Genomic DNA, 27,257 nt, shown 5'->3' with positions numbered 1-27,257 from the left:
GTATCACACCCAGGATTCCATGGAGCTTGGGGCTTACTCCTTTCCCTCTACAAAGCTGCTAAAGTATTTTTGTGTGCTGCATGGACAAAAAATACCCTCTCCCCTGAGTGAGGGAGGGGCTAGCAGTCCTCTATTCAAGCTGCTTGTCTCTTCTTAGAAGAACCTATCCTCCCTAGAGGCAAGTCCCTGGCACAACCACACCCTCCCCCTCATGGAGCATTTCAGCCATACCCCACAGCCAGTCTGGTAGCCCTGCACACAGCAGGTTGAGCTGCCTTTACCACCTCTGCTTCACCTGGATTACAGTGAGAGCTGGGAACCTGGGCACCTTTTTGTCCCTGGAGGAGAGACGCTGGCTTGTACATCCCACAGCTGCCTGCCTCTCCCACCCCAGGCTCAAAGTGCATCCACCCTTCTCCTGCCTGAGCATTCTTCAGGAGCAAGAGATCACCCCACGCTCACTATCACAGCCAGCACCTGAACTCGGGGAGGCCTGAGGGCAAGTTTGCCAGCTCAGTCTTGGTCTGGTCCCCCAGAACTCAAGCATGCCATCCAGGGACCTGGAAACTGGGGATTACCTAAGGTAGTCCATCACCACTGGCACCTGAACACTCTCTCAAGGGTCTGAGGTACATATGACCTAAATTGCCAACACCATAGTGAGTACTTAACCCACACAAGCTGAAAGGTAATGCACCTCTTCCTCTCTACACAGCAGGAGAGTTCCCAGAGAGGAGAACAGGTGAGCCATAAAGCTCTCTGTTTTAAGCTGAGGGAAGAGATTCCAGATGAGAAGGAATCAGCATAAGAACTCTGGCAATATGAAAAAACAGACTCTTGACACCCCCAAAGGATCAAACTTGCTCTCTAGCAATGGACTCCAACCATAAGGAAATTTTTGAAAAGTCAGATATGGAATTCAAAATATGGATCACAAGCAAGCTCGATTGAGTCAATAAGAAAGTTGAAAACCAACACAAAGAGACAAAAAAAAAAAAATTCAGAACATGAATGAAAAATTCACTATAGAGATAGATAGTTAAAAAAAACCCCAGATATGCCGGGCGTGGTGGCTCACGCCTGTAATCCTAGCACTTTGGGAGGCCGAGGCGGGCGGATTGCTCAAGGTCAGGAGTTCGAAACCAGCCTGAGCGAGACCCCGTCTCTACCAAAAATAGAAATAAATTAATTGACCAACTAAAAATATATATACAAAAAATTAGCCGGGCATGGTGGCACATGCCTGTAGTCCCAGCTACTCGGGAGGCTGAGGCAGTAGGATCGCTGAGCCCCGGAGATTGAGGTTGCTGTAGCCAGGCTGACACCACGGCACTCACTCTAGCCTGGGAAACAAAGTGAGACTCTGTCTCAAAAAAAAAAAAAAAAAAAAAAAAAAACCAAAAAAAAAAACCCCAGAACTTCTGGAAATGAAAGAATCATTTAGGGAAGTATAAAATACACTGGAAAGTTTTAACAACAGTCTAGACCAAGCACAATAAAAAATTTCAGAGCTTGAAGATGAAGCTTTCAAATTAACCCGCTCAGGCAAAAATGAAGAAAAAGAATGAACAAAGTCTTCAAGAAGTATGGGACTATATAAGATGACTGAATATAAGAATTATAGATATCTCTGAGAGAAAAGAAGAAAAAGCAAAAAGCATGGAAAACCATTGAGTGAATGGAAGAAAACTTCCCCAGTCTTGCTAGAGATTTAGCCATCCAATTATAGGAAAGTCATTGAACTCTTGGAATATTCATTGCAAAGAGGACATCTCCAAGGCACACAGTCATCAGACTGGCCAAAATGAAGGAGAAAATCCTACAAGCTGTGAGATGAAAGCATCAAGTAACTTACAAAGGAAAATGCATCAAACTAACAGCAGATTTCTCAGGCCAGAAGGGATTGGGGTCCTGTCTTTAGTTTCCTTAAACAGAATAACTGTCAGCCAAGAATTTTGTAACCTGCAAAACTAAGCTTCATAAATGAATGAGAAACTAAAGTCTTTTCCAGACAAGCAAACAATAAGGGAATTTGTCCCCACTAGACCTGCCCTACAAGAAATCTTTAAAACTGCTCTATATATAGAACAGAACAATCAGTGTCCACCAGTGTGAAAAACAACAGTAACCCAATAGAGAAAACAAAGCAACTAGGTAGCAATCAACATAACTAGTATAGTATCTCACGTATTAATATTAACATTGAATATAAGCTGTCTGAATGTCCCACTTAAAAGATTTAGATTGACTCGAATGTTTATAGCAGCACAATTCATAATTGCAAGGCTGTGGAAACAGCCCAAGTGCCCATCAATCCAAGAATGGATTAATAAAATGTGGCGTATGTATACCACGGAGTACTATTCAGCTCTAACAAACAACGGTGATATAGCACATCTTATATTTTCCTGGTTAGAGCTGGATCCCATACTACTAAGTGAAGTATCCCAAGAATGGAAAAACAAGCACCACATATACTCACCAGCAAACTGGTATTAACTGAACAGCACCTAAGTGGACACATAGGTACTACAGTAATAGAGTATTGGGCAGGGGGGAGGAGGGAGAGGGACGGGTATATACATACATAATGAGTGAGATGTGCACCATCTGGGGGATGGTCATGCTGGAAACTTAGACTTGTGGGGGGAGAGGTGGAAGGGCATTTATTGAAACCTTAAAATCTGTACCCCCATAATATGCCAAAATAAAAAATAATAATAATTAAAAAAAACTTTACTTACACAGATTCATAAACTCAGATCCTTCTTTTGTTATATTTTTAGCCCATAAAGGGTGTTCTAAAAAGGTAAATCTTTGGTATAATTTATAACAGAAGTGTAAGGAAGAGAAAAAAAAGATTTAGATTGATGGAATATATGAAAAATACAACCTAAATATATACTGTCTCCAAGAAATCCATTTAACTAGTGAAGATTCTCACAGACTCAAGGTAAAGTTTCAGTGGTCTGGATAAAAGATCAAGCCAAGCTTTGCACATTGGCAGTATCCATTGAGGTTTATCCGAGGCACAATTATTGCTAATTGAAAAGATCAAACCAGCCAAAGCATTCTCTGAAGCCACTAATTGAAAGCAAGGCCCTAACTCTTCAATTCTAGGAAGGCTGAGAGAGGTTAGGAAGCTGCAGAAGAAAAGTTGGTAGCTACCAGAGGTTGGTTAATGAGGTTTAAGGAAAGAAGCCACGTCCGCAACGCAAAAGTGCAAGGTGATGCAGCGAGTGCTGTTGCAGAAGCTGTAGAAAGTTATCTATATCTACCTAAGATAACCGATGAAGATGGCTACATCAAACAACAAATTTTCAATGTAGACAAAACAGCCTTCTGTTGGAAAGAGATGCCACCTAGGACTTTCATAGCCAGAGAGAAGTCAATCCCTGGCTTCAAGGCTTCAAAGAACAGGCTGACTCTCTTGTTACGGCTAATGTGGTTGGTGACTCTAAATTGAAGCCAGTGTATTTACCATTCCAAAAATCCTAGGGCCCTTAAGAACTATGCTAAATCTATTTTGCCTGTTCTATAAAAATGGAGCAACAAAGCCTGGATGACCACACATCTGTTTACAGCATGGTTTACTGAATATTTTTAAATTACTGTTAAAATCTATTGCTCAAAAAAATAGGTTTTTTTCCCCAAAACATTATAGCTCATTGACAATGCACCTAGTCACCCAAGAGCTCTGATGGAGACATTTTAAAAAAACTATTGAATTTTTTCAGCTTTATTGAGGTAGAATTGACAAATAAAATTGTGTATATTTAAGATGTAAAACGTGATGTTTTGATATATGTATACATTGTGAAATGGCACAATAATAAAGCTAATTAATACATAATCTCACACAGTTACCATTTTTTCCCCTTTTCTTTTTTTTTTTATGTTATCACTTAAGATCCACTCTCTTAGCAGATTTCAAGTGTACCATACAGTATCATTAACCATAGTCACCATGCCACACACTGGGTTTCCAGAATGCTTTCATCTTGAATAACTGAAATGTTGTACCCTTTGACCATCATCTCATTTTCCCCTCCCTTCAACCCCTGGAAGCACCATTCTACTCCCTGCTTCTATGAGTTTAACTATTTTAGATTCTACATATAAGTGAGATCATGCAGTTTTTGTCTTTCTGTGCCTGGCTTATTTCACTTAGCATCATGTCCTCCAGCTTCATCCACGTTGCTGCAAATGACAGGATTTCCTTCTTTTTAATGTTGAATAAAATCCCTCTTCTGGGTATATATCAAAGGAAATGAATTGAGCATCTCGAGGAGATGTCTGCACTCCCATGTGCACTGCAGTACTATTCACAATAGTTCAGCTCAATTATTGGTTGCCACAGCTCAGAAAGTACCCTGTCCTTACTTGTCATCCTGGATGTGACCTCTCTCCTGGAGTTTTCCATGGCTACAGATTCTACCTTGGCTGTTGATCCTTTCCTCCCTTCCCGTTTTGTTTCTGTGCAGTTTTTGTTTGGTGGGGGCACATACACCAGCCAGAGGTAAAACTGGTTCTACCTCTCTCTACAGTACCTGGTCTTCATCCACCATGTTAACATGGCATTCAGGTCTGGCCCCCATGACAACCACATCTTTCTTTTCTCTGAGGGAGATAGATATACAAGGAGGTTAATGTTGTTTTCATGGCTGCTAACACGACATCCATTCTGCAGCCCATGGATCAAAGAATTATTTCAACTTTCAAGTTTTATTATTTAAGAAGTACAGTGATTGCTGCCATAGATAGTGATTTCTCTGATGGATCTGGGCAAAGCCAGTTGAACATCTTCTTGAAAGGGCTCACCATTCTAGGTGCATTAAGAACATTCATTATTCATGGGAGGAGGTCAAAATATAAACATTAATAGGAGTTTGGAAGAAGTTGATTATTGCCCTCATGGATGACTTTGAGGGTTCAAGACTTCAGTGGAGGAAGTAACTGCAAATGTGGTGGAAATAGCCAGAGAACTAGAAGTGGAGCCTGAAGGTGTGACTGAAATGCTGCAATAAAAAGGAGTTGCTTTTTATAGATGAGCAAAGAAAGTAGTTTCTTGAGATGGAATCTACTCCTAGTGGAGATGCTGTGAACACTGTTGTAATGATAACAAAATATTTAGAATATTACATAAATTTAGTTGATAAAGCAGTGACAAGGTTTGAGAGGACTGACTCCAATTTTGGAAGAAGTTTTACTGTGAGTAAATACTATCAAACAGCATTGCATGCTACAGAGAAATCTTTCACAAAAGGAAGAGTCAATTGTTGGGGCAAACTTCATTGTTTTATTTTAAGAAATTGTCACAGCCACCCCAGCCTTCAGCAACCAGCACCCTGATCAGCCAGCAGCCACCAACATTGAGGCAAGACCCTCCACTAGGAAAAAAGATCATAACTTGCTGAAGGCTCAGATGATTGTTAGCATTTTTTAGTAATTAACTTTTTTTTTTTAATGAAGGAATGTGCATTTTTTTCCGACATAATGCCATTGCATATTTAATAGACTACAGAGTAGTGTCAACACAACTTTTATATGCACTGGAAAACCAAAAAAATTTGTGTGACTCACTTTCTTATAACATTTGCTTTATTGCGGTGGTCTGGAACTGAATCTGCAATATCTCTGAGGTATGTCCGTATGTGCATCTCGACGTATGTTCAACAATGCTCATGGAGTACTGTTAATCGGCCCAACTGGAAACAGGCAAAATATCTACCACCAGTAGAATAAATAAATTTGTTACAGTTGAATACTATACCATAATAGAAATCAACTAAAATTCAATGTAAAGGAAAAAGCTAGAGCTATAACAACGCAAATGAATCTTATATACCTAATGTTGAGTAAAAAGGTAGTACACACAACAATATATACAATATAACTACACTAACATAAAGTTCAAAAGGGGGCTAAAATAAACTATCTTGTTTAGAGATGCATACAAAGATAGTAAATTTATAAAGAAAAAGCAGGAAATTACTATTAATATAATAGAATTCAAAATAATGGCTACATCTTGGAGGAAGGATAGAATTGTGATCAGAAAGGCATACATATGTGATTTCTAGGGTGCTGATAATATTTGATTTCTTGACCTGGGAATGGGTTATGTGGTTATTTGCAAAGAGTCAAGCCATAAGGTAGGATCAGGAATAAATAGGGAAATTTGGGGGAAAAGTAGAACTTTTCAGGTACACATGGCCCGGCCCCCACTAAGCAATTTTTTAAAAGAGGAAATATATTTATAAATATATCATTGTTTATTAGGAAAGAAGGAAGACAGAAAAATTAATGATCCATATATCTATCTATCTATGAAATTAGAAAAACAGGAGAAATGAAACCCAAAGATAGTGGAAAAAAGGCAAAAAGAAAAAAGAAAGCAGATTTCCATGCAACAAAAACATACACACAACGGAGAAAATCAACACAGTCAAAAGATAGTTCTTTGAAAAAAAACCAAAACTCTGGTGAGACTCATCAGGTAAAGAGGAGAAAATATCCCAGATTATCATAGCCTGGACCATCTGTAAGGGGAATTTTCAGATGCTTTATATTTGCTAACCATTATTACAAATCCTTCAGACAATGTAAGATCATAAAAGGATATTATAAATAACTTTATGATTGTAACTTTGAAAATTTAGATGGAAGGGACAGATTTCTAGCAAGACCTTATTCTCTAAGATTGACGCAAGAAAGAGAAAACCAGATTAATTCAATAACTCTTAAGTATATTGCTTTAATCTGCAATTAAAAACTTGGCGGGGGGGGGGGGGGGGGGGGGGGGAGGAAGGGAGGGGCAAAAACCTCCCTAACAAGGTACAATGAACACTATTCACGTGATAGACACACTTATAGCCGTGACTCAGCATTACAAAAGCAAGCCATGTAACCAAACACAGTTGTACCTCCTTAATATTTTGAAATAAAAAATAAAAAAACTCCCCTTATCTCAAATTCTAGGAACATAAAAGAATAAAAAAAAAAAAAAAAAAAAAAAAAACCTTCCCAATGAATGGAAAGACAAATCATGCCAGGACAGGATAGTCAGGAAAAAATGAACCTTGGCCTGTGACAAAACAAATTACAATATAACTTATTCATTCCCCATGTCAAGAAATAGAATATTATTGTACCCTAGAAGCCACATATATATGCCTTTCTGGTCATAATTCACAATGCTATCATTATCCTGACTTTTATTATAGTAATTACCCTGCTTTTCTTTATAAATTTACTGTGTATGCATCTCTAAGCAAAAGAATTTATTTTCGCCTCTTCTTTAACTTTATAATTTCCTCAGACTATATAAAATTTAATTTGTGATAGATTATGGACCTAAACATAAAAGCTAAAACTATAAAGCTTTTAGAGGGAACATAAAAGAGAATATATTCATGACTTGGATATAGGTAAAGGGTCATTAGATAAGATACAGAAAGCAATAACTATATAAGAAAAAAATGAAAAACATCATCAAAATTAAAAACTTTTGCTCTCAAAAAGGCACCATTAAAAATAAACACAGGCAAGCCATCGATTGGGAGAAAATATCTGCAAATATATACATGAGAGCAGTTCAACATAAGAAAGTCAATCAATGTAGTATACTTCATTAATAGAATGAAGCAAAAAAACCCACATGATCATTTTAATTGATAAAGAAAAAGCATTTGACAAAATCCAACACTCTTTCATGATGGAAAAAAAGCCACTCAAGAAATTAGGAATAAAAGGGAACATCTTCAACATGATAAATGGTACGCGTGTGCACATACACACACACACACACACGTGCACATACACACATACATGAAAGTTAACTGTGATGTCACAGTTAACATCATATACTATGGTGAAATGCTTAGGATTTCTCCTTAGGATTAGAAATAAGAAAATGATGTTTGCTTCACAGCAGCTGTTTAACACTGGACTAGAAGTTCTAGTCAAAGTAATTAGGTAAGAAAAGAGAAAAGGCATCTCAATTGGAAAAGAAGTTGACATGATCCTATGTATGGAAGGTACCAAAGAATACAAACACACACACAAATACCACCACCACCATCACCACCAACAACAAAACTACAAGAGCTAATAAATAAATTCAAATTTGCAGGATACAAGATCAATACAGGAAAGTCAGTAGTTTTCTATATATCAGCAATGAGTAATCTGAACAGAAAATTAAGAAAACAATTCCATTTACAACATCCAAAAGAATAAGATACCTAGGAATAAGTTTAACCACAGAAGTAAAGCTTATACACTTAAAAGTATAAAACATTGCTGAAAGAAATTAAAGAAGATGTAAATAAAGATATCTATGTTCATGGACTTAATGTTGTTAAGATGGTAATACTACCCAAGCAATCTACAGATTTGATGCAGTCCCTATCAAAATACGAATGACCTTTTTTGCAAAAATGGAAAAGCTGATCCTCAAATTCATATGGTAAGGCCAGGCGCAGTGGCTCATGCCTGTAATCCTAGCACTCTGGGAGGCAAAGGCGGGCGGATTGCTCAAGGTCAGTAGCTCTAAACAGCCTAAGCAAGAGTGAGACCCCGACTCTACTATAAATAGAAAGAAATTAATTGGCCAACTAATATATATAGAAAAAATTAGCCGGGCATGATGGTGCATGCCTGTAGTCCCAGCTACTTGGGAGGCTGAGGCAGTAGGATTGCTTGAGCCCAGGAGTTTGAGGTTGCTGTGAGCTAAGCTGATGCCACGGCACTCACTCTAGCCTGGGCAACAAAGCAAGACTCTGTCTCAAAAAAAAAAAAAAATATGGTAATGCAAGGGGCCAAAACAATAATAAAAAAAGAAGAAAAAGGTTAGAAGACTCACAACTCCTAATTTCAAAATTTACTACAAAGGTAAAATAATCAAAAGAGTGTGATACTGGCATAAGGACAGACACATAGACAAATGGAATAGAATTGAGAGTTCAAAAGTAAACTCGTTCATCTATGGCAAATTGATTTTTGACAAGAGTGCCAAGACCATTGTATAAGGGAAAGAATAGTCTCTTTAATAAACAGTGTGGAACAACGGGATATCAATATGCAAAAGAATGAAATTGAATCTCAACTTGACACCGTATACAATTAACTCAAATGAATCAACAACTGCTATGGACTGAATGTCTGTGTCACCCCAAAATTCATATGTTGAAATCTTAACTCTCAATGTAAGCATATTAGGAGGTGGGGCTTTTGGTAGGTGATTAGGCTATGATGACAGAGTGAGATTAGTGCCCTTCTTAAATGAGTCTCTAGAGAGCTCCTTTGACTCTTCCACCATGTAAGGACAAGCAAGAAGAAAATATTTATGAACCAGGAAGCCCTCACCAGACATCTGCTGGCATCTTGATCTTGGACTTCCTAGCCTCCAGGATTATGAGAAATAAATTTCTATTATTTATAAGCTACCCAGTCTATGATATTGTTATAGCAACCTGAACAGACTAAGACAACAATCTAAATATAAGATCTAAAATCATAAAATTCTTAGAAGAAAATATGGAAGAAATCTTTATTACCTTGGATTTGGCAATGGATTATTGGATATGACACTGAAAGTATGAACAACAAAAGAAAACATAAATAAATTGGACTTTATTCAAATTAAAAACTTTTGTGCATCAAAGAACATTATCAAGAAAGTAAAAAGACAACCCAGAACATGGGAGAAAATATTTACAAATCATATATCTGATAAGGGTCTAACATCCAGAAAAAGAACTCTTACCACTCAATGACAAAAAAGACAATCCAATTTAAAAATGGGCAAAGGACTTAAAAAAGACATTTCTCAAAGAAGATATACAAATGGCCAACAAGTGCATAAGAAGGTAATCAACATCATTAGTCATCTGGGAAATGTAAATCAAAACCATAAGGAGATACCATCTCATACCCACTAGAACAGCTATAATTTTTTAAAAAAGAAAGTAATAAGTGCTGGTGAGGATTTGGAGAGATAGGAATCCTATACATTACTTATAGAAATGTAAAATAGTATGTATGACTGCTGTGGAAAACAGTGTGACAATTTCTCAAAAAGTTAAACATAGAATTTCCATATGACCCAGCAATTCCAAATCTAGGAAGAATATATTCCAAATAATTGAAAACAGGTACTCAAAGACATACTGTACATTCATGTTCATAGCAGCACTGTTCACAACACTTAAAACATGGAAACAACCCAAATGTCCATCAATGGATGAACAGATAAATTGTGACATATACATACAATGTAATATTAACAATCCTTGAAAAGGAATGAAGTACTGATACATTCTATAACATGGATGAACCTTGAAAACAAGGTTTGCTGTTTATATAAATATACAGCAATTGAGACGGTGTGATACTGGTGAGAATACTGACAAATAAACCAATAGAACAGAGAGTCCATATGTAGACAACAGATTTATGACAAAGGTGGCATTTCTGGTGCTCAGCTAATGGGAATTTTTTTTCCCTTTGAGACAGAGTCTCACTCAGTCACACTGGATAGAGGTCAGTGGCATCATCATAGCTCTGCAACCTCAAACTCTTAGGTTCAAGTGATCCTCTTGTCTCAGCCTCCTGAGTAGCTGGGACTACAGGCCTGCACCACAATGCCTGGCTAATTTTTTCTATTTTTAATAGAGATGGTCACATTCTTGCTCAGGCTGGTCTCGAATTCCTGAGCTCAAGCACTGATGTTTGCACTAAAACATTTATAACTAACTTGCTAAATTCTGTTTATATGAGAATGAAACCACCTACAATGGGATAAAAACGTGTGAAAATCATTTGTGAAGGCAGGAAGTCATCTAAATGTAACGAACTTGAAACTTGTAATGTGTACACAGTACAAATGTGATGGTAAATTTTATGACTTTGTAATAGTGAAAATGGCACGATGTAGAAAAGCAGAATTGTAGAAATTGTCTCACTTTAAATACAGTTAGAAATCTAGAGGTCGGCACTAGCCTGCAGAAGATCCTGAGGGAGCCGCAGGAGCAGTCACTGTTGTCACTGCTACTACCTCCAGACCCCTTGCACCTCTTGGCCAGCCCCTACCTGCCAGCTGCCCTCCCCCATTCTCCAGCTGCTTCCACAATCGTCTTTCTTCCCACCTCCCACCCAGCCACCAACAACCCCACAGTGCCACGATGGCAACTATACCATAGAACTACTCTTACATCTTTAAATATATATTATTATTGGGGACATGGCAGTAGAAAAATCTTGCTTGCTTCATCAATTTATAGAAAAAAAATTATGGCTGATTGTCCTCACACAATTGGTGTTGAATTGGGTACAGGGAATAATTGAAGTTAGTGGCCAAAAAAATCAAACTGCAGATTTTGGGGTAGAGCAAGATAGGAGCACTTTAGGGCTGTTACACAAAGCTACTACAGAGGAGCTATAGGAGCTCTTAGGGTGTATGAAATCACTGGAAGAAATACATATAACCACTTAAGCAGCTGTTTGGCAGATGCAAGGAATCTCACCAATCCAAATACTGTAATAATTCTCATAGGAAATAAAGCAGATTTGGAAGTACAGAGAGATGTTACCTATGAAGAAGCAAAACAGTTTGCTGAAGAAAATGGCTTATTTCTTGAAGCAAGTGCAAAAACAGGAGAGAACATACAAGATGCCTTCCTCAAGGCTGTCAAGAAAATCTACCAGAATATTCAGGATGGAAATTTGAATCTGAATGCTGTGGAGTCTGGCATACAACACAAACCCTCCACCCCACAGGGAGGCTAACTAACCAGTGAACCCCAACCCCAAAGAGAAGGCTTTGGCCACTAGTGATCTCTTTGTTATGGCCCCTCATTTGACCTTTCACCTCTGTCTGTTGGAAGGAGTCCTTTTTACTACCTCATTGTCTTCTGTATATCTTATTAGGTTTAATTAAAAAAAAAAGAAAAAAAACCCAAAATTCTTGTAAAAATAGTTTAACACAATACTAAACTGCTGAACAACTAACTATATGTCATCAGCTTATCAAAGTCAACTAACCTCTCCTGCATGGTAAATCTAGATTTTTTCCCCTTGTCCTTGTGATAGGGATGTCACCAATATATGATTTAAACTGAGCAGTGATGCTGGACTTCATGATTTTTACCGTCCCTCTTTGGCAAAGCTTTGTCTCACTGTACAGTTTAATTTGATAATATCTGATATTTGTTGACATCTGAAGCCTTTTGCCCCATTTTTATCTGTTCAAGTATATGTGTTGTAACTGGTAAGTTTGTTGCTGTGAAATGTCTTCTGATGGTAGAGAATGGGTTCTATGACTGCTTTTGTTGTTGTTGTTGTTGTTTTTGCATAAATTTCCTGTAGTGTGGGTGGCATTTTTCTTGTTGAGGTTTGCCTCTGTCTTAGCTTTGCACACAGAAAAATATTCATTTATCTTGTCGTTTTCAAAAACACAAAGGGGTTTTAGTCTAGGTCCAGTTGCTCGTCGCACAAAGATCCAATTATTGAGAACAGGAGGATTGCCAAGGAAGAAAGGAATCTTTAATACGACAGATGTCTTGTCTGGAGAGTGGGAAAAGCTGCCTGAAATCCATCTTTCCAACTAACAAGGACTGTGGGCTTTTAAAGGAAGGGCCAAGTTCCCTGGAGCAGGCCAGTGTGTACCTCAAAAGGGGTTAGAGCTTTGGGGGAGGCCACCGGGGATGCCAATTCTTGGCAACAGGAATCTTGCTGAGGGGCCTTCAGAATCTCAACTCCTTTGTCCTGTAGATCATCCACTATTTCTGGGAAACAACTCAAAAGGTCAAGTAGTTAGTTAAGCAAGAGGATTATATAGGGGTCATTAAAATTTGGGGTCATTGAAATTTGTTCAAGGGTGGTGCGGTTACACTCTCGTGCTTAATAAATAGCTTTATCTATTTTTATAGCATTTTATCCTTTTCTCTTTAACAGAAAATATGTATAAAATTTGAAGGAACCAAACTAATGATACCATTGTGTGTCTATCATTATTTTTTAAATTATTATTATTATTTTTTGAGACAGAGTCTCACTCTGTTGCTTGGGCTAGAGTGCCGTGACATCAGCCTAGCTCACAGCAACCTCAAACTCCCAGGCTCAAGCAATCCTACTGCCTCAGCTTCCCAAGTAGCTGTGACTACAGGCACGTGCCACCATACCAGGCTTATTTTTTCCTATTTTTAGTTGCCTGGCTAATTTTTTTATATTTGTAGTAGAGATGCAGTCTCACTCTTACTCAGGCTGCTCTCTGAACTCCTGATTTCAATCAATCCTCCCACCTTGGCCTCCGAGAGTGCTAGGATTACAGGCGTGAACCATTGGGCCTGGCCTGTATACATTATTTTAATGAAGAAAATAAACTGATTACTGGCATTGGAACAGTATAAAATACCAGTTTGTACATTATGACCCATATGTGACCATGTTACTCCCTTCCATTTCACACAAGGAAACAGACACAACTGCCGTTCACAGGTAGTACTGGCTCCACCCCTTGGTGCTGGCAGTGTTTGAGGACATTATGCTAGAAAGCTCCTAGCGTCAGAGTATTAACACTAGCAGACTCTGTTCCATTTTTGCACTCTTGCTTAGCTGCTGATTTTCTTAACTGTTCTTACACAATTTACAATGTGCTAATCTGCTTATTGTGAAGGTTTTGCATTACAGGCTTCATTCTTGCCTTACTGTATAGAAAAAGAAAAAAGGTTGGGTTTGTTATTGCACATTTTAAGCTTTTATATACATTTATCTTCTTGGAATGTTCAGATTCTCAACCAAAGAGTCTGCTGTTAGACCAGAACTACAAGTCTGCTGTTAAGGGATTTTAAATTGTGCATTTTTTTTTTTTTTTTTGAGACAGAGTCTCGCTTGTTGACCAGGCTAGAGTGAGTGCCGTGGCGTCAGCCTAGCTCACAGCAACCTCAAACTCCTGGGCTCAAGCAATCCTTCTGCCTCAGCCTCCTGAGTAGCTGGGACTACAGGCATGCGCCACCATGCCCGGCTAATTTTTTTTTGTATATATATTAGTTGGCCAATTAATTTCTTTCTATTTATAGTAGAGACGGGGTCTTGCTCTTGCTCAGGTTGGTTTCGAACTCCTGAACTCAAACGATCCGCCCGCCTTGGCCTCCCAGAGAGCTAGGATTACAGGCGTGAGCCACTGCACCCGGCCTGAGGGGCTATTTTATATCATGTTGGTATACGTTATTTTTTAAAAGGGAGAGTGTTTCTGAAAGGGGTGGTCTTGCAAAAATTACAGGAAAATACCTAATCCTACAATTTCCCCAGTAATAAAGATCAATCCAATGAGTTCTCTCACTAATAGGCACCCTGCAGGAGTTCTGTTTTGCAAAACTTCTGAAAAGAGCTGAAAGGACAGAAAAGAAATGTAATTCTCTCTTTTCCAAAACTGTTTTTTGAGAATCTCCTTTTACAAAGTTCCTAGGTAAACAGCAGGAGAACGAGCTACAGCCTCAACCATATCTCAAGGACAGAGTCAGTGTACTGTAATAGTCCCTTCTCCAAGGAAAGGCAGGGAACCAAGTCTTAGGCTTTGACACCCTGCTGCCATTTTTATTACCAACTGACAGCCATCACTATTTTTTTTCTCTTCGTCCCTCTTAAAATCAGTGATCCACTTGGCCTCATTGCTGGCACCCCTTCTTTGTGATGCCACCCCATATCCCTGCTCTCTTTCCCCTTTCTTCCCCTCACCTCTTTCTTGCTGACTCTCTCTCTCCTCTAAGAGGGATAAAATAATTTTTTTTTTTTTTTTACTTTTATGTATCCTAATCTCTGCATGAGAAATCTTTTTCTATACACACCATGAGCACCTACCCAGGCTTTCTACCCTAACAGTTTCTTATAGTGTTTCAGTGCTTGTGCTGATACAAAGTAAGTTATTACTTTGTAATTGGTGGTTTGGCCACTGAAAGAATACTATATTTTAAGAGAAACAATCTTATTTCTTTATACAACAAACTTAATGTTTTACTAAGTTCACTTCTTTTGATTGACTTCTAAATGAGTTTATGGGTCAGTGGCTGGGAATTGAGAAGTTGTTTGAAGTAGGTTAGGTAAACCTTGGCATAGTATATGAAATGTACTCAGCTCAACTGCTGTGTTTAAGAGACACATTTTAAATCCCTCTTTACAGATAATAACATAAAAACATATCTTTCTGAGTTGTAAACATGTAGCAGTACCAGAGTATTGTGCAGTCAATGTTAAATAAAAGCCAAAATTGGAATATGCAGAAAACAGGATTTGGTTAATTTATGGACTCATCTTTATTTTTGTCTTTAACTTAAAAAAAATAAGATCCTGGAGTAGACTGATATAGTCTGCTAAAAAATCCATTCTGTTAGAGACATAGACCAATGGATCAGAACAGAGAACCTAGATATAAATCCGATCTTTGACAAAGCAGATGAAAACATACACTGGGGGAAAGAATCCCTATTCAATAAACTGTGCTGGGAAAACTGGATAGCCACATGTAAAGACTGAAACAGGATTCGCACCCCTCATCACTCACAAAAATTAATTCATGATGGATAACAGACTTAAACCTAAGGCCTATGAGAATTTTAGAAGAAAATGTTGGAAAAAGTTTTATGGACATCAGCCTAGGCAAAGAATTTGTGAAGAAAACCCCTAAAGCAATCATATCATCAACAAATAAATAAATGGGATATGATCAAATTAAAAAGCTTCTGCACAGCCAAGGAAACAATCAAAAGAGTGAATAGACGACCTATAGAATGGGAGAAAATATCTGCATGCTATACATTTCATAAAGGGCTAATAACCATAACCTACAAAGGACTCAAGCAAATCAGCAGAAAAAAGAATCAAACAACCCTCTTAAAAAGTGGGCAAAAGACATGAACAGAAACTTTTCAAAAGAAGATAAACTAATGGCCAACAAACATGAAAAAATGCTCAACATCTCTAATCATCTGGGAAATGCAAATCAAACCACAATGATAAATCACCAAACGCCAATGAGAACAGCTTTTATAAAAAAAAAATCCCCAAACAACAAATGCTGGTGTGGATGTGGAGAGATAGGAACACTTATACACTGTCGGTGGGACTGCAAACTAGTACAACTTCTATGGAAAATAGTTTGGAGACACCTGAAAGAACTAAAGGTAGACCTACTATTTGATCCAGCAATGCCACTACTGGGTATTTTTCCAAAGGAAAAAAGGACATTTTATGAAAAAGGCATCAGCATCCAATGTTTATAGCAGCACAATTCACAACTGCAAAGACATGGAAACAACCCAAGTGCCCATCAATAAATGAGTGGATTAATAAACTGTGGTGTATGCATACTATGGAATACTACTCAGCCATAAAAACAACGGTGAAGTAATACCTCTTGTATTAACCCAGATGAAACTGGAGACCATTCTTCTAAGCAAAGTATCACAAGAATGGAAAAACAAACACAAAATGTACTCACCATTAAATTGGAACTAATCGAATAACACCTATGTACACATATGGAAATAAAACTCATCGGAAATCAACCAGGTGGTGGGGAGGAGAGGATCGGTAAATTCATACCTAATGGGTACAATGCATATGTCTGGGTGATGGGCACACTTATAACTTTGACTCAAACTGTACAAAAGCAATTTATGTAACCAAAATGTTTATACCCCTGTAATACTCTGAAATTAAAAAAAAAGTTATCTCCCTAGGCCAAATAAAAAAAAAAAAAGAATCCATTAATTCCGTTGAAGTGATCCATTTTACTTACACTGTCACATCACCCAGGGACCATGACCTGCTGGTGTGTGTGTATATTTCCAAAATAAGACAAACCACCCATTGGGATATAAGATAGCAATCACAAACTAAAGACTGTGGCTTGTTTAGGTATAATACCCTGATTCCCAAAATTAGTTACAGTGGGTCTTACTGTTTTTGTGTCAAAAGGATTTATTCAGACTGCTATACTCTTCACATGATGTGACAAAATGCTATTAATTTAAACATTTGTAAATAAAGTACCTGTATCTAGATTTGTTTTTTTTCCTAAAAAAAGAAATCTAGAGGTCTCAGATAGGTTTATCCCAAGAATTTAAGGTTGGTCTAACATTCAAAAGAATTAATATGACTTACCATATTAACAGACTAAAACAGAAAAACCATATGATCATCTCACTACACACAAAAAAAGCATTTGACAAACTCCAACATCTACACACAACAAAAACTAAGCAAACTAGGATTAAAAGGGAATTTCCTCAAACTGATAACAGCATCTATGAAAAACCTACAGCTAGTATCATACTTGGTGGTAAAAGACTGAATACTGTTCCCTATGCATTGGATATCCATATATAAAAAAGAAAGAACTCTGATCCATAATTTGTATGATAAAAAAAATTAGAAACTGGATCATAGATCTAAATGTAAAATCTAAAACTATAACATTTCTAAGCGAAAACAGGAGAAAGTCTTTGTGATCTTGTATTAGGCCAGGGTATCTCAACCTTGCCACTAGTGGCATTCTGGGCTGGTTAATTCTTTCTTGTTGGTAGGGAGCTTATCCTGTACATTGTAGGATGTTTACCAGCATTCTGGTCACTCACCACTAGATATCAGTAGCATGACAGCTGTGACAACCAAAAATGTCTCCAAACATTGCCGAATGCCCCCTTAGGTACAAAATCACACTCAGTTGAGAACTAGAGCATGAGGCAAAAATTTCTTAGATACAATACCAAAAGTGTGATCCACAAAAAAATGATATATTGAACTTCATCAAAATTCAGAACTCTTCAACTCACAGACTCGCAGGAACTATCTGCAAATCCATAAAGGATTTGTATCAAGAATATATAAAGAACTTCTACAATTCAATAAGAAGAAAACAAACTCAATTTATTAAAGGTGCAAAAGATTTCACTATGTTGCCAAAATGATATACACATGACAAATAAACATGAAAATATGCTTGCCATCATTAGTTAAGAGGGAAATATAAATTAAAACTACATTGAGACACTGCTACCCACCTATTAGAATGCCTAAAATTAAAAAGACTGACCATACCAAGTACTGGCAAGGATAAGGAATAACTGGAACTCTCCTATACTGACAATGGAAATATAAAATGGTACAGCCATTTTGGAAAAACAATTTGGAAGCTTCTTTAAAAGTTAAGCATATACTGATGACCCAGCCATTCCCTCCTATTTACCCAACATAAAGCATAAGTCCATACAAAGAACCATACACAAATGTACACAATAGCTTCATTTGTAGTAGCCCAAACTGGAAACAACCCAAATGTCCATCAAAAGGTGACTGTACAAACTGTGGTTACACCCATACGATGGAGTACTACTCTGTAATAAAAAGGAATGAACTATTGATACATGCAATACACATGAATCTCAAATTAACTGCTGAAAGAAGCCAGAAAAAGAGAGTACTTACTGTAAGATTCTATTTATAAAAATTCCAGAAAATGCAAACTAAAGTTACAGAAACAGGCCAGAAGTTGCCTTGGGAAGATGAGACAGAGGAGCTGGAGATAGGGTTTACAAAGGATCAGGAGGAAACTTTTGGGGTGATGGGTATATTGTGGCAATGGTTCCATGGCAAAACTTATCAAATTGTACATATTATTATTATTACTTTTAGAGATGGAGTCTAGCTCTTGCTCAGGCTGGTCTTATTTTTAATTTTGAGAGTCAGGGTCTTGCTCTGTCACCCAGGCTGGACTGCAGTGGCATGATCATAGCTCACTGTAACCTCAAACTCCTGGGCTCAAGTGATCTTCCCCTGCTTCAGTCTCCTGAGTAGCTAAGACTATAGGAGTATGCAACCACACCCGGCTAATTTTTAAATTTTATTTGTAGAGATGAAGTCTTGTCCAGGTTGGTCTCAAACTCCCGGCCTCAAGCAATCCTCCCGCCTCAGCCTCCCAAAGTGCTGAGATTAGAGGAGTGAGCTAGCATGCCTAGCTCCAAAATTGTACACTTTAAATATGTGCGGTTTATTGTATGTCAATTATACCTCAATAATTCTGTTGAGAAAATTTAAAGATCTCTGATAATTCTAAATAATTTGATTTTATTTGCTGACATCTTTTATTGGATTTATCGTACGTGCAAAGTTGGTTATTGTAATACTGAGAAAATGAATTAGTATTTATCCAAAATCCTTTATGAAACTCAAGTTCAATGTTGCCTCTAATGAAGAATGACACTAGTCTCCATGAAAACAAAGAGTTAAAGGAGCGTATCAGACAAGTCTTAAAGGCTTTTGCTGATCTGAATCCTCCCTTTCATTTTTATTGCCTAATAATCTCATGGGATTCTACCTGAGATCCTAGTGTCCTGTGCATGGTATTGTTTAGTGTGCCTATACAGAAGACTGACATTTCCCCTTTCCTCCCTGTACCCTTATATAGTACTCAAATGATAATGAGCAAATGAACAGAACCTGAAAACTTTGGAACAAATTCTAGGACACATGATTTGAGAACCAAAATGAGTAAAAATAAATAAATAAATAAAGACTTTAAAAATTTTGAGCAGCTCTGCAATAATTTGATATCAAAACATATGAAACCTAGAATATTATAGTGAGAAGAGGATAAAGCTTATTTAACATGCTTTCATTTTAGAGAAAAATATGACTTAGAAATAATAAGAGCCCACAACCTTTAAAGAAAAAGTCATTATCTGCTTTATTACAATGATTTCTATAGCCTCTTCTCTACTGCCATTTTGCCCAGCTCCAACAGTCCCATAAAACAGTCAAACATGTGCCCTTAGAACCCAATTTTGTTCTGGAATGTTAGTCTCCATCAAAGGAATCAGTGTTCTTCGGTGAGCAATGTATTCCATGTTGGAGAAAAAATAACTCAAGCTGAGTCTGGGGGTATCTTAACCATTATCACAAAGAATGTTTTCAGCAGTTCCTAGGGAGGGGGAGTTGTTAAAAAAGGATAAAGAGATAGACTTGACAAGAGGGCTACTAGGCACAAGTAGGAACAATCTGAGTATCAACCAAAAATGATTACGCATCCACCATAAATGTTAAGATAAAAAAGACTAATGACTACAAATACTGGAAAAAATACAGAGCAAATGGAAGTCTCATGTATTGTTGCAGGAATGTAAAATGGTACAATCCTTTGGAAAAAAAGTCTGGCAGTATTTTATTAAACTAAACATACATCTACCCAAGGACCCCCAAATTCCATCCCTTGATATTTACCCAAGAGAAATAAAGACATATATTCACAAAACATTTGTATAAGAATGTTCATAGCAGCTTTATTCATAACAGTAACCAAAAAGAGCAGAAAGAGCCCAGGTGTCAATCAAAAGGAAAATGGAAAAACAAACTGTGACATATTCACACAAAAGAGTACTCAGCAATAAAAAGAAATGAACCACTAATCCATGCAACAACATAAATAAATCTCAAAAACATTATGCTGAGTGAAAGAAGCATTATGCTCTGTATCATTTTACTTATATGTAGTTTTAGAATAGGCAAATTTAACTTGTGATATAAAAGAATCAGAACAGTAGTCATACCTGAGGGGTGGGGAGGGGATAGACTGGGAAGTGGAATTAGGAAACTTTATAGGATGATTGCAATGTTCCAAATTTTAAAGAGTTTCTACAAAGGCTCAGCAAATTTATACTTAAGATTCGTGATTTTCATTGCATGTAAATATTAAATCAAAAAATTTAAAAACTAAATATTAAACTGTAGTTAGTGATATGCAGCTGAAGTATTAGGAAAAAAATTCTTTCAATTTTACTATATGTTTGAGAATTTTCATCATAAAATAATGGGGAAAAGCTCTCATTCAATTAGCAGAAGAATGCAGAGTGCCTTATGTTTAAATAGAACAATATCCTCTCCTTACTAGGCAGTTCAAACAGGAAATGTGATAGGATTTGTTTTGTTTTCTCCCAGAGTTGAGATAAATATTGTAGAAAGTCAAAGAACAGTAAGCTTGCTGCACTGATACTGTGAGAATATAGAAACTTAGATTAAGGAGTCCAATGCAGAAATGCACCTCTTTTCAGCTTAATGCCTATGCTTGCTGAGAGAAGATAACCTGTTTCACCTGGGCTTAAACACTCAGAAATGTTTCGTACCTGTCACTAGTACCTGTCAAGTATGTGGGCACATAGGTAGAGTCTCTAAAACAGTCAGGTGAAGAGGGGGTTTAAGGTAGGCAGGAGGATATTAAGCACCACTTCCCTCCATCCCTAGGAGAATGGCAAGAATGTCTGGCAGGTGGCAAAATGAGCAGCTGTGTCACAACACTGTGGGGAGCTGGGAAGGCCATACCTTTTGGGAAAGCATGTTGCATTGTCTCCTGCCATGTGTGGTATCCAAATTTCCCACATTCTTTGCTATCTTCCACATCTTTTAGTATCTTTTTATCAACCATCTTATTAATAGTCATGTAGCCCACATTCACACACACTGTCACTTTTGGCTGAAACTAAGCTGTAACAGTTTATCCATTTAGTTGGGGCGTAGCTCTCGTTTGTTACACTGCCCACAACTCCCTACTGCCTTTCCTTTCTGGCCCATATGGCATTTAGACCATGTTTGGCAGCTGTAACACATTGGGAGTTTCTTAGTGGTCAGTTCATATATAGACTAGATACTTCTACACCTGTTCCCAACACCAAAAAAGCAGTCAAGAAGATCAGATATTTCTCAAATGCTTATCTGAAGAGATAAATTTCTATCATTTCATCCAAAGAAGGAGATGACTTAAAGGAAAGGAGAAACTCAATAACCAACTTAAAAAAAAATCTCTGACAGGGCTGAAGTCTAAATACCCTATTCTGAAATACTCTCAGAAATGGAGACTAAACATTCTGCTTTTACACAGCTCTGCACCTACTTTGAAGCCCACACAACATTGGTTTCCTTCTTTTCTCTGGTATTTTTACTCTACTCTTACTGATCTTGTTTTTTTCAAGATGTAAATTTATTGGGCAGGACTGTTTAGATATAGCTAGTGTCTAATTGAAAGTTTGGGGCAATAGCTAGCACACTGCAACTATTTAACAGATCTGTAATCACAATTGTATCTCTAAAATGCTCTGAAGGCCTCAGATGTTATATTAAATAGCACTATTAAATATGCATAAGTGAAGATGGATTTTTCCATTAATAGATATAAAAGTATTAGAATCTAGTATAGGGAGATAATTTTTTCATCTTACTCACAAAGTAATCACTTCTACTTTCCCAGATGGTTATTATACACAGGATCAAATTCAGAAAGATTTATTTTTAGCCCATACAAAAATATTTTCCTTTATTCTAAAATGTTAACAATCTTTTCTATTGCACAAAACAGTTTTAGGTTTGTTCCCTTTATTTCTTTTAAATTTACACATCCTGCTACTAATTCCTTGACTTTCGGAATAACTAATACTTCAGATGTAAAATGTATTTGCAAATTTTCAAGGGCCGAATCTACATTATTCTTAACATGGGATCAAGCCAAAACTGAAGGAAAAACTGAAGGATTTTAATGTAAATCATTCAAGCTAAAATTCTGTATTTTAACCTTAAACTTGAATCAGCCATTATTTTTACTGCTGTTTCCTTTCTTTTTTCTTTCTTTCTTTTTTTTTTACTAGTTATTCTTTTGAGGTTGAATCAGAGAAATGTGCTGAACATGGGCACTGAATGCAAGTAAATGCATTTCTCAAACAGGAAGCATAAAGAAACACTTTCTCCCTTTACTTAGGTTGACTTTATTTAACATTCTGAAGAATGGTTATTGAAGTTCAAGGATATTTAGATCTTTTCTAACAAAAAAGAAAACAAAAATATTCATTTCATAACTAAGATAGCCAAAATTTCTTTCCAGCTAATCAGGTAACTCCCAAGCCAATATGAACTCCTCCTGAGACTTTACTCTTCCTCAGGGAATAGAACTGGTACAGGCAAGGGTACCTTTATCTTACTGCATAGGTATGAAAATATTGCCTAAAAAAATTGGAAGATTGACTTAATAAATTGAATGGTGAAATAAGAACATCTTTAGATATATTAGGAGCTAAGCAGGATACATATCACAAAAAGTTTCATTTAAGGTTTGCCTGGAATCTTTTATATTAGTCTATAATTGAAACACAAATATTCAATGGGAACATCAAGCCAAGAGAATAAGGCCATGGAAGAAAAGATAGTTTGTGAACTAGGACCAGTTCCTGATACTACACACAAATACAAAACATATATATACATATATATATAAGATTTTTTTAAATAAAACTGTGATTACATGTTTTTGGCTGAAAAGTATGCTTTCACATTACACATCTCATTTCTAATCCTTAAGCAAAGTTTGGTATAGAGGATATAGGATTTCTTTCTATATCTTTAGTATCTTTATTTTTATCTCTCTCCTATCCTTACCAATTAAAATTCCATACTGTCCTTTAAGAACCATGTTAAATACCTTCCTATCAATGACCCTCTCCTCAACAACTGAAATTAACCTGTCCTTTTCTGTTCCCTAGCATTTTATATTTACATTACCACCTAGCTAAAAGCTCCAAAACAGTAGACTTTTTGGGACAGCATTCTAAAAAGTCATTACATAAAATGAAGTCCTCACAACCTTCTACAGCAAGAGTTTAAAAATTCTAAAGTAAACACAAGACCTTTCCTGGAAAATACTGGAGACTATGCCATGCAGATAGTACAGAGGAGGATTGGAGACAGTGTTTAGCTAAAAGTCTCTTAAGTTAACATTATTTCACTCATTTTAATGACTTCTGTTTATGGTTTCTTCTTCTTCCCCAGTGTCACATACCATCTGGTAAACATAGCAGCTGAAGACCCTGTTGGGTTTCTGTTCGATGTGTAGCACCAAGTCTCTATCAAAGTAGACTTCATGGCTGTATGTCTGTAACAAAAATACAATCATATGGAATCTCTTTTGCAAATAACCATATTCACTACTGCGTCACTAAAATGCCACAGCACTTATGCTAGGGATCTTCAGACATACACTTAGAGGCAAAATAGTTGCCAGAAATAGGTTTATTTTTCATTATTTATAGATATACAGATTATTAATGAAAAAACACTCTATAGAATAAAAAGAACTCTAGATCTAATAGTCTAAATACCCAGATCTTATTGCCAACACTGCTACTATCTATCTCATTGTGTGACCATGTCTGAGTTGCTAAACCTCTCAAGTTTTCTGTTGATTAAATGAAGCCTGGATAAAATAATATCTACTTGTTCCTTATAACTTTTATATGCTATAATAGTTAAAAGATCAGACAAATGGTTCCAAGAGTACATGGAACTCTACATGACTAGATATGATCTCTATTAAATAATATGGAAATTTATTATAGTATACTTTTATTTTTTTTTTTTAATTTTACCAAACTTGGGAGAAAATCAAAGACCAGAGTAAGGAAACAGCAGGAAAACACATAAACTTTTATCTTTAAGACCACTGGTAAAGAGGTATCCCCCTAATGCCAAGAGGAGGAAGGCTTAAGAAGTACTCGAGAGGAGGAAGGCTTAAGAAACACTCATTTCATCCTGTGTATAGGACAATAAACGCATGTGGCCGTTGGCATACGTGAAATCTGGACTGACATGAACACAGTAACATCTGTTCTAATAAATGACACCTATAAAGAAAACTCTCACAAGTTTGTATTCCATGGACTCTACTTACCACATCCCATGACTCCACTAGTGGAATGCTTTTAAGTAAGGTTCCATATTCATTACAGTGGAAATCCAAGTGAGCTTTGCCTTCAGCATCTATCTGAGTAACAGCTACGACAGAAAGCAAATCCAACTCATCTTCATAGTCCACAATTTTGAAAGTCTAGGGGATAGATGGATGAAATGGAAGGAAAGAGGGGCAAATTCCAGTTACTCAGTTAGGATTATTCCTACATTTGTAGTTTAACTACTCTATTACTTACAGAAATACAGGAGAAAGAAGAATGAATGAGTGGGATAATAGGTAGAAATATGTCTCTACTTATATGTCTAGTAGAACATCAGTCCCAAGATTTTCAACAGCTAAGCTCTATCCTACAGATTTTGGCAAACAAAACCAAGTCTATGTAGATCTCAGGTAAAGTATAACGGAATTCTCTATGATAGCAAACAAGAGCTTCTCCAAATTAAAAAAAAGTATTTAGCTGCTGCCTCTGATATGTGTGTTTGCTGTTTCCTGGATTAGACAGACTAAATATTAGTATATGAAGCTCAGTTCTGAAACCTGAAGACTGTTCACTGAGCTCTGAAAGTTCTCACACCAAAAAAAATTCAAAAATCAAAACCAAAAAAAATCCCCTAAAAACCAACAAGTCATTTCAAGAAGGGATAGCCTATCATATACTATTTATACCTTATTTTCCATCTTTTTTCTTTTTTAATAAACCCTTTTTGGTTCCCTAAAGAAAGCAAAAAAGGCTGTTTATACTTGAGGGAGTGTACGAGAAACTAAAATCCAACCCACGGAATAGGACTGAGTCAAGAGAGGTTAGCTATGATAAAGAGAAAAACCACAGAACTCTGCCTCAAGGAAGAAAACCTGGGACTCCAAAAACCTCATGGGAAGCAGATTAGTGCTCAGCCATCCAGGGATGGACCATAGGAAAGCACATATTGGCTGAATGCCTGGCATCAACTTTAAAGACAGGCACAGCAAGTTTCTCTTAATCACCACGTACTAATCCTTTCATTTATGTTTGGTCAAACTGCTCTTTAATCCATTGACATTTTCTGCCTTTATCATTTTTATTACCTGTGGTTCCTTTTTATTTACTTTTTTGCCTTCATCTTACCATGGTCAAATTTCAAAGGGTGACTTTTTGCTTGGGTATCAGTGATTTTATTGATTTAAGGTACAACTCCTTTCAACTTTTCCTTTATAGGCTAAAAGATTTTGCTTTTTAATCTCATGATATTGAGCATCTCTCTTTGCTACCTCCTCTTCCCTCTTAATTATTCATGCTATCTGTTGGTAATTTTAGTACATCTTTCTTGAATATAGTTTTATATACAAAGTAGGGAACTTTCTGCTTTGTTGAGGACTCCCTCCTCACACCCTCCTCCTCTGGCCCATGAACATTAACATATCCATGTCTAGTAAATAAAAAAAAAAAAAGGCAAAAACCATAAATGCATTAGGATATAACCCAAGAATTTTCTAATAAGAGATTTCCCTAGAAAGTATATACTTCAGCAAAACAAAACAATAAGCTAATAGTGTTTTCAAATTATTTTAGTCCTATGAACCTTTCTGCAAACAAAATTTTATGAATAATTCCAATATGAAAAGAGAGGATAGTGGGGCTGCTGTGTTGAAATAGCACACACAATCCTATTCACTCAGCCTGTAGGGAACTCCTCAACACCAATCTCTACCTCAGGCTCTGGGAAGCATTAATTTGCAACTCACAATGTAAGTACACACTGATTTGGTTTGTTAGCTCATACCTCTTGTTCTGGGTCGTCATCCAGAAGGTGAAAATTTTTTTTTACCACCCGTCCAGAAGCTGTAACAGTGAATAAATTTTCATTCTACCATAGGGAGAGAAATAAAAAGATATGACAAGTCCTCTTATATGCAGTCAAAGGTAAAATTATATTAACAAATTTTGTAAAACAAAACTAACCAACCCTTCTCCAGCATCCACAATTCTTTCCTCAACTGAGAAAATCCTGAATCCTGAGGAGATTTCTCATCCTCCAATTAGCAAAAATACTTTAATAAAGTCTTTAATGAATGAAATATCAGAATAGGTAAAAAATTAATTAATTAATTAAAAGGTTATAGATTCGGGGCTGCTTTACCCTTCTGACTGTTACCTTAGTACAGCAAATTTTAGAAATTTCCCTCCCCATCATTTTCTTTGTGTTCTTAATATATACACTAAAGGAAAAGTACCATATGGACTTAAAATATGGTATGTGATTTTTAAAAACATATATATATATATACACCCCAACTAACTATAAGTTTATATAATTAATTAGACCCAAAGGTTGATAATTCATCAATAAAAACTTGAAAGAGAAATAATAATAAGATAAATTCAACATAATCAACTGTCTTCAAATCTCATGTACACAGGGCTAACCCTGGCTACTCACGTAGATGAAATGCACAGACTTTTATAGGGTTGTGCTGTTGTTTTCAGCCATATTTATTT

At 36.6% G+C, this 27,257-nt stretch overlaps 1 protein-coding gene and 1 pseudogene across 2 annotated transcripts in view; one reads left to right on the top strand and one right to left on the bottom strand.

Annotated features, from left to right (window-relative positions):
- Positions 1-3,678: 3,678 nt before the first annotated feature.
- The window catches only part of DCAF17 (DDB1 and CUL4 associated factor 17), a 63,979-nt gene continuing 40,400 nt past the window's right edge, over positions 3,679-27,257 (bottom strand). Inside the window, exons 12-15 of one of the 2 annotated variants that reach the window (XM_020288383.2) lie at positions 26,542-26,625; positions 24,761-24,916; positions 23,873-23,965; positions 3,679-5,727 (exon numbers count right to left, since the gene is read on the bottom strand). In XM_020288383.2, the coding sequence (XP_020143972.2) occupies positions 5,683-5,727; positions 23,873-23,965; positions 24,761-24,916; positions 26,542-26,625 (378 nt within the window). In that variant the 3' untranslated portion in view covers positions 3,679-5,682. Of the gene's footprint in view, positions 5,728-14,060; positions 23,966-24,760; positions 24,917-26,541; positions 26,626-27,257 lie in introns of those variants that run through there. The other variant, XM_012781924.3, reaches the window with a different exon arrangement.
- Positions 11,187-11,835, top strand: LOC142872279 (ras-related protein Rab-14 pseudogene; annotated as a pseudogene).

This window comes from Microcebus murinus, chromosome 8 (genome assembly GCF_040939455.1).
Source record: "Microcebus murinus isolate Inina chromosome 8, M.murinus_Inina_mat1.0, whole genome shotgun sequence".
Lineage (NCBI taxonomy): Eukaryota > Metazoa > Chordata > Mammalia > Primates > Cheirogaleidae > Microcebus > Microcebus murinus.
The sequence above is the reverse complement of the archived record's forward strand: the minus strand, read 5'-3'. Positions and strand labels throughout refer to the sequence as shown.